The sequence below is a fragment of the Rhagoletis zephyria genome, unplaced genomic scaffold (genome assembly GCF_001687245.7).
Source record: "Rhagoletis zephyria isolate East Lansing unplaced genomic scaffold, Rhagoletis_zephyria_1.1 Rzeph_scaffold_01620, whole genome shotgun sequence".
Taxonomy (NCBI): Eukaryota; Metazoa; Arthropoda; class Insecta; order Diptera; family Tephritidae; genus Rhagoletis; species Rhagoletis zephyria.
In genome coordinates, this window is record NW_016158704.1 from 90,226 (window position 1) to 99,183 (window position 8,958).

The window sequence follows — 8,958 nt, forward strand, 5'->3', positions numbered from 1 at the left end:
CATCAGGCAGAATTACTAATCACCATCGAAAACTCACCAGAGGAGATGACGCAACCACCCGCAGCCAGCAACCAACAAATAACAGATGCCAGCGAAGAGCCCGAAAACGAAGACATAGCGCCAAACACCGACCAAGTGAGCCGCCCAGGAACACACCCCGCCGTCCTCAACCGAGAGACCTTATTTAGCTTTTTTTTTGCTTTTCAAAAACCTGTTTAAATTTGTAATTATTTAATTCCGTTTGCATAAAAGCATTGTAATTAGTGTATACTTGTATCCGTACGTAAAAGCGAAATAAGAAAGTAGAATAGGAACTTCTGTAAAAGAATAATAATAATAAGTTTCAATCGTTTTTATATATATACTTATTCATATACATGTACACATATAGATAGCTTAGTAATAGCATGCCATGTAAAATTCTCTTTTTAAATAAAGTAACAACACAAACGGGACGCACACACACCGGCTGAGCCACCGTAGCTCTAGAACGCCGCAACCTTCCGTCCCCCGAAGGCCAGTTTATTGTAAGAACATTTTTTCTATGAATCGAGAGACTTTAAGTATTGTTGACGCTATTTCCATTTGAATGAGGAAATAGCGTCAATAACTTAATTTCCAAATTTTTGTTGACTTTATTTCGCTTTTGAAAAGGTAATAATGTCAATTGACTTTATTTCGCACCAGAGTAGGAGATAAAGTCAATTGACCTTATTTCCATTGACCTTATTACCTGTAACCGTCCTGTAGTCACTCCCCCGTACTGCGGGGTCGCGGAAAGTTGGTGTGGCTACAGATAGTATTCTATGCCAAGGCAATTTTGTTGCACCGTTCATTCGATTTTCAAAAATGAGGCACCAAATGGAAGGGCTTTGCCTCTAGATATGCAGTAAGGTTATATTTTTTGAATAGGGTTGCCACCTGCTTATAAAATTATGATATTTACACCGTTCGCCTGATTTTAAAATATGAGGTGTCAAACGAACAGTCTTGGCCAAAAATGGGAGAGTAGGATTTTTTGAAAAGGGTTGCCACCTTTTTATATGCCCTTGTTTTCAGCTAAAAACGACACTTGGACTAGTTTTTACTATTTTTTATTTTTTTATTTTAAGTTTATAATTTGTTTTATAAAAGTCTGGCAATGACACCCACAAAACGCAGCTTTATAGCCCATTAAATTTTAGTAGGTTAAAGTGCAAATTTCAAGACGCTAGGAAATATTGCTGATTTTTTAAACTTTTTTTTGCTGAAAGTGTTCTGCATTTTCTTCCATATTAAGTATGCTCGACAATTTATTTTTAAGGAAGCAAATGCCTATCAGCGCAAAAAAAAATTATTAAAACTCAACGCGATTTTCTATCATCTAGAAATTTCCACTTTAACCTACAAAAACTTAATGGGCTACAGTTTTATAGCATACCTAAAAGTTTTCTAAAAATTCTAAAATAAGAATCAAAAATTTTGTACGTCAAAGTTTGCAAGGCATTTGATTTTATTACACTATACGGAAAAAACAAACTTCTTCTGGGTATTTGACCAAACCAATGTTTTTCAAGAGATTGAGGCATAATTAAAAAAGTGGTTTCTCCGTTTTTCGAAGTAAGCCTCCGAAAGCGAGATATGGGACTTCGAAGTTCGAAATAGGACCTTTGGTAAAAAGTCATTTTTAAGTATTGTATGTAAATAACTAAAAAAGTAAAAATATATATGCAGTCCGCTTTTTGCTCTTGTTAAAACGGTATACAACTTTTGTGTGCAATTAAAAAATTAAGTAGATTTAAAGAGCTTTTTAAAATGACGTTTTCATATATTTTTCAGTTTATAAACATTTTTTAAAGCTACTTTATTTTTTATGAACAAGGCCATTATATTACAGGTCCCTTATAACACTTAAAAATCAGTTCCAAATTTTTTGAAATATAACCCTTGACCCCTTATAGTACCTTTAATATAATTTTGAAAAAAAACAAGTTATTTATTTAAGTCTAAAAAAAAGTCTAAAAGAGTCAATGAAATTCGTCCTGATCCTCTCATCGACTCCCAATAGCCATAATTGTCGCGAGAATACCTCGGCTGATATATCCCTCTGTAACTGGACACTCACATTCGTAGTAAACTGCAATCTATGTTCGTGTTGCCACAATGTTGAATATTTCAGGCAAGCATTTATTTCGTCTGCTGGTAGCGATCGAGAAATTACAGGAAGTGTTTGCGTAAAATCTCCTGCTAGCAATGCATTCCCGTACCGATCGATCAAGGACTTCAAGAGATTTTTTATGTGCCATCGTGCACTCATACCAAACAATGATTTTACATTTTTGTAATAATTTTCACATAGCGGATGTTCTGGAAATAGTGAACGTGGAGTTTCGATGATTTGTATGTTCAATGGCAGCTAAAGAGCTGAATGAGCAGTGCCTCCACCTGATAACAATGTTGCAGCTATTAAAAACGAAGCGAGATCTAAGGCTATGTAATTTCTTGATCGAACCGTTACCAGAATCAATCTGATAAGGAATGTTTTCCTAGTTCCTTCTGGCGTATCCAAGAAGAAGGTTCTCCAACTCCGCCAATTATCATTTGCATCTTTTTTGGCGCTGTAACCGCATAAGCGATTTTGGCCGAGTTCGTCAAAACACGTGAAGCCAAGTCATTCCAGCTTTTTTTATTTTTTAATGAACAAAAATTAAACCTTAACAGAAGAAAAATTTCAAAAATAACAGGTTCTGTGCCAAATATTTGCATTTGTACTAAAGCCTGTTCTGTTACAAAAAAATCAAGTTACTGATGATGAAAATCGATGGATAAACACGAAATAATGAGTGGTCAAATGAAAATCCGTGTTACTCGGGTGTACGTGGCGTATGAGCAACACGCTTAACTGTTCGTATTTCGTATAAAAAATCTTTGCGGATTTTCATTTGACCACTTATTATTTCGTATTTATCCATCGATTTTCTTCATCAGTAACTTAATTTGTTTTTAATTGGTTCGTAAGATATACGTGATTAAAAGGAACCAATTTTTGCTTTAAGCTGAATAACGGTAAAATGCAAATATCTCGAAAACATATCCATAGAAAAAGAAACTAACCCAAATTTCGGAATCACCGAGCAATTCTACATAGAAATTGGATAGTGGTGTCTGGAGAACAAAAACCAAATTAAATGTTGTGATCCAGTGTAATCATAACCTTCATAATATTATCTAAAAACCTGAAGCAGCTCATCTAATTGGGCAAAAAAGTTTATGGAAAATGTGAGTATGTTAGGAAGATGTGTATTTCACTAAGGTAGAATCTTAGGCATTTAAAAGTCCGGAAAACCTCAATGCTCAAGCAGACACATTATCTTTACATGCAATATACGTGGTAGGCATGGCGACCCCAAATTAAATTGTTTATGATTAAAAGTTACCTGTTTCATAATGTTAGGGAATGGTGACAAAAATTTAAATTTTCATTAAGGCTTTTTAAACAGCTTTCATGGGATATTTTTACGTTACGCTTTTTATTAATTTTTTGCATCGCGTAATTTGTACACAAACTCCTCGTTGATAATATGATCACTTTGTTTGAAGAAATGTTGCAAACTCTTTTTTCATTTGAGTTGTTCGGCTTTTGGATAAGTGGAAACATTTAGAAAAATTTATCTAGTAAAGCTTTTCTAAACACTATTCGTTGGAAACCAATTATCTAATCTTTCATTTTATTTCGATATTTTTAGTCTTTACTTATAGATAAGTGATAATCCTATTGCAAATATTTCCAAATCAAGATTTCTAAAACACCTTTCGTTTAGTACCCATATGGTAACATTTCATTTATTTCATCAATTTACTGGGTTAAAATTTCAAACAGGTGGCATCCCTCCTCAAACATATTTTCGGCTGTAAATCTTCTTAAAGCTTTTTAGTTTGATACCCACATTGCTATTAAATTTTCAAAGAGCTGGCAACCCTTCTCAAAAGTATTTCTAATAGTCATCTTTTTCAAACATCTTTAAAATTATACCTTCATTGTAATATGTGGTTTATTTTATCAATTAAATTTAGTTAAATTTTGAAACAGAGGGAAACCCTCCTCAAACATATTTCCGGCTGTAAGCCTTCTTTCAACACTTTAGTTTGATACCCGCATTGCAAAATTTCACTTATTTTATCAATTTAACTGAGTTGCAATTTTCCAATAGGCGCCAACGTCTCCAAAAATATTTCCAACAGATATCTTTCTCAAACCTCTTAGTTAAATACCCATATGGCAATATATAATTTATTTGATCACTTTAATTGAATAAAAAGTGGCTACACTCCTCAAAAATTCTTTCGACTATAAGCCTTCCTAAAACTCTTTAGTTTGATAACCACATTGCAATATTTCTTTTATTTCGTCGTTTAAAGTACAAAACCGCGTATCAAGAAAATGCAAAACCTCGTATGTGAGGTTGCCAAAACTTGTCTAGCCATAATCCACATCAAAGCGATATTTTTCAACATCTCGCTTATCTGCGCCCGTTCGGCGACGTAAGAGAAGGATGAGGCATCCAAGGATCTCTTCTATGAGCACTTGGAGCGCACGTACGAGCGCTGCCCCCGTCATGATATCAAAATCGTGCTTGGCGACTTCAATGCCAGGGTGGGCAAGGAAGGGATCTTTGAAACCACCTTCGGAAAATTTAGCCTCCACGACGAAACGTCCGACAACGGACTGAGGATGATCGATTTCGCCGCGGCCCGAAAAATGGTAGTATGCAGTACTAGGTTCAAGCATAAAAAGATTCATCAAGCAACGTGGCTGTCTTCGTATCGAAAAACGAGAAACCAAATCGATTACGTTGTGATAGAAGGAAGGCATGCTCCAAGTGTTTTGGACGTACGTACACTCCGAGGCTTAAACATCGACCCGGACCACACTATCTTGTTGCAGCCAAGATACGCACCCGCCTCTGGGTAGCAAAAACTGTTCGCCCAAATATGCAAGGAAAGCTTAACGTAGAAAAGCTGCAATCACAACAGACAGCCAATGCATTCGCTACTCGAATTTCACACCTGCTCTCAGAGAGCACTCTTCAACAAACCGAAATATGCGAGCTATGGAACAGCGTTTCCTGCAGAGAAAAAAGATGCCGCCTACAGGGCCATGCTGCGATCGGGCGCAACGCGCGCTATGTGAGACCGCTATAGCGATCTGAAGAGGGAAGCGAGACGTATTTACCGCAATAAGAAGAGAGGGGCCGGAATACGTTAGTGCGAAGTGCTTAAAATGCTGGCCGACAGGAAGAATGCTCGAAAATTTCACCAGAGAGTTAGGCGAATTACGGAAGGTTTAAGACCAGGGCGTACTCCAGTAAGAACAACAATGCCCAATCCACAAGAAAAGCGATCCCGCCATTCGCGCCAACTACCGCGGGATCATCCTTATAAGCATAGATTACAAGGTCTTATCGAGCGTATTGTGTGAACGACTAAAGCCTACCGTCAATGAACCGATTGGACCTTATCAGTGTGGCTTTAGGTCTGGAAAATCCACCATAGACCAGGTATTCACAATACGCCAAATCTTGGAAAAGACACGCGGGAAAAGAATCGACACTCACCACCTATTTGTCGAATTTAAAGCCGCTTTCGACAGCACTAAAAGGAGTTGCCTAAACGCCGCTATATCTGAATTTGGCTTCCCCACCAAACTGATATGGCTGTGTAAAATGACGTTGAGCAATACAACCAGCTCCGTCAGAATTAGGAAAGACCTCTCCGACCCGTTTGCCACTAAACGGGGCTTCATCGGACTCTCTTTCATGTGACTTCTTTAATCTGATGCTGGAGAAGATAATAAGAGCTGCAGAACTGAACCGCTCAGGAACAATTTACTACAAGAGCGTGCAATTGCTGGCTTATGCCGATGACATCGACATCATCGGTAACAAAAACCGCGAAGTCTGTTCTGCCTTTTCCAAGTGAGATAAGGAAGCAAAACGCATGGGTGTGGTGGTAAACGAAGACAAGACGAAGTATCTCCAGTCATCAAACAAGCAAACAGTACATTCGCGCCTTGGCACCCACGTCACTGTTGACAATTATAATTTCGAGAAAGTAGAGAATTTCGTTTACTTGGGAACCAGCATTAACACCGATAATAATGTCAGCATTGAAATCCAACGTAGAATCACTCTTGCCAACAAGTGCTACTTTGGACTGAGTAGGCAATTCAGGAGTAAAGTCCTCTCTCGACGTACGAAAACCACGCTCTATAAGTCACTCATCATGCCCGTGCTGGTATATGGCGCAGAAGCATGGACAATGACAACATCCGATGAGGCGGCTCTTGGAGTGTTTGAGAGAAAGATTTTGCGGAAGATTTAGTGCAGCGAATTAAAATACAGCGACTCCGCTGGCTTGGTCATATCGTTCGAATGGACACCGACGCTCCAGCTCTGAAAGTATTCAACTCGGAACCCGCTGGTGGTAGCAGAGGAAGAGGAAGGCCCCCACTGAGATAAAAGACCAGGTGGAGACGGACTTGACTTCACTTGGCATTTCCAATTGGCGCCAGTTGGCACAGAAAAGAAAGGACTGACGTGCTTTGTTGAACTCGGCCAAAATCGCTTAGGCGGTTACAGCGCCAAATAAGAAGAAGAAGAGTAAAACTTGTCCTATTTCAAGACGGTTATCTCTTTTATCACTAGTTATCTCTTCTCCTTATGTCTAAGTATCGATATTTTAGTAAATATGAATGGATAAGGCTTTGATACCTTTTTTGGCAAAAATGTCAGTTACGAAGTTTTGCAGAAGCATGACATGCGATTTTGTACTTTAAACGACGATTTCATCAATTTTACTGAGTTAAAATTTTCAACTAGGAGGTAGCCCTCCTCAAAAATATTTCCAACAGTTATCTTTCTTAAGCTTGTTTAATTTAATATCTATGTGTATCATTTATTTGGTCAATTAAATTTAGATACCCGCATTGCAATATTTCATTTACTTCATCAATTTAACTGAGCTAACATTGTCCAATAGGCGCTAACCTTCCCATAAATATTCCCAACAGATATCTTTCCCAATCATCTTAGTTTGATACCCATATTCTAATATATAATTTATTTTATCAATTTAATTGAGTAAAAATTTTGAAACTGGTGGCAAGCCTACTCAAAAATACTTTCATTTTAAGCTTTCCTAAACTCTTTAGTTTGAACCCATATTGCAATATTTCATTTATTTCATCATCTGAATTAAAATTTTCAAGTAGGTGGCAACCCTCCTAAAAAATATTTCCAACAGTTATCTTTCTTAACCCTCTATAGCTCGAAACCTTCAAACTAAATATTTTTTCCGGAATCGGTAAGATTTATGAATAAAACATAAACATATTATTATTTAATTTCGAAACTTTTTATTTACTATGCATATTATTACAATAATAGGGAGTGTAGCTTACAGGCAACAATGAATAACAGTGATACAAAAAACAAGCAAAACTTAGGACAGGTGGAAGACCCTGAACCAATTTTTTATATTTGGTATAGCATAAAGCTGCGCCACACTTCTCACACACTGTGTGAGTGAACCCAACACACTTTTGGGAACTTACATCGGATTTTTTTTCCGCCCATTGAGGCCAGTGATCCTGACGGATTGCTTGTGGGGCACATGTTGGGCAGGTCTCTTATGTTTCTTCGCTAGAAGCTGACCTTCTATAGACCGGCGTGTTGTCAAAGTTGTTTTTTGTCCCCATCCTACATAGAGTTTCGGCAGTTTCCAGGCGAAAATCTGTGGACGCAAGGATGGTCTTATCAGGAAGATTTTTATATTTGCAAACCCTCTTATAGAGTAGCCATGAGTTAGCCGAAGTAAAGTCTAAGTAGTGATAGAACAGGCGCATCTGCCAACGTTTGCTCCGCAGTCGTATCTTGTAGATGCCGTCGACAAGGTCTACACGGCCCATATGTCGGTTATACTCGCCAACTACAAGAGGTCGTGGAATGTTAATATAATTTGAGTTCTTTTTGTCGTATCTTCGGACTTCAGATACAGGATTTTGGCCAGCAAATGTGGAAGCCAATGTAACCAGTTTATTGTCTTTCCATACAACCGTTGACACGTGGACACCGTTAATATTAGATACGTATTCTTCTGAATATCCACGATCTTTCTTCATTATCGCTTTCTCTGTCGACAGCTTGCAATCAGCAGTTCTATTTCGTCTAATAGTACCTAGCCCAAGAATACCTTCGTTTGCTAAATATTCCAAAAGAGGCAAAGATGTAAAGTAGTTATCGAAATAGATCCTGTAGTTTTGGTGTCGCGGAATCATACGCGATAATCTCACTACGACGTTGGAAGAGGCTCCTAAGTCTGGCTCGTCGGCTTTGACAACATTCTCTTTACCAGTCTCAACTTCTGTCGTATAAGCGAAACCGGAAACACNACGGAATCATACGCGATAATCTCACTACGACTTTGGAAGAGGCTCCTAAGTCTGGCTCTTCGGCTTTGAAAACATTCTCTTTACCAGTCTCAACCTCTGTCGTATAAGCGAAACCAGAAACACCACTCAAAACAAATAATTTGTATCCCCACTTATGAGGTTTCTTGGGGTTATATCTTTTCAGCATATTTCGCGCCTTTGTAGAGCACATTTGCTCCTCTACACAAACTCGTGTTTCTAGTGGAACTTTGGCGTATGCTTCGTTCAAAGCATCAACGACTGGACGAATTTTGAAAATCCTATCAGTGTCAGGGTGGCTCCTGGGAAGACATTTTGTGTTGTCANAGGAAGACATTTTGTGTGTAGATACACGACATCTATAAACTGTCGGACTTCAGTCTCAGATACACAAAAACTATTGCTCGGATCTTTCTGTACCAAATAGAGGTTTGTCTCTTCCGAAATTTTCCTTATAAGTTCTGGTGGAAATAGATAAAAAAAGAAGTGTATAGGAGTCTCGAGTTCCAATA

General features: G+C 38.0%; 1 protein-coding gene across 1 annotated transcript in view; it reads left to right on the forward strand.

The window, feature by feature from the left end:
• LOC108364642 (neither inactivation nor afterpotential protein C-like) overlaps positions 1-400 on the forward strand; it is a gene marked incomplete at its 5' end in the record, with an annotated part of 63,698 nt that extends 63,298 nt beyond the window's left edge. Inside the window, 2 exons of the mRNA XM_017618399.1 lie at positions 7-135; positions 392-400. Of these exons, the coding sequence (XP_017473888.1) occupies positions 7-135; positions 392-400 (138 nt within the window). The remainder of the gene's footprint in view (positions 1-6; positions 136-391) is intronic.
• Between the last annotated feature and the right edge of the window lie 8,558 nt (positions 401-8,958).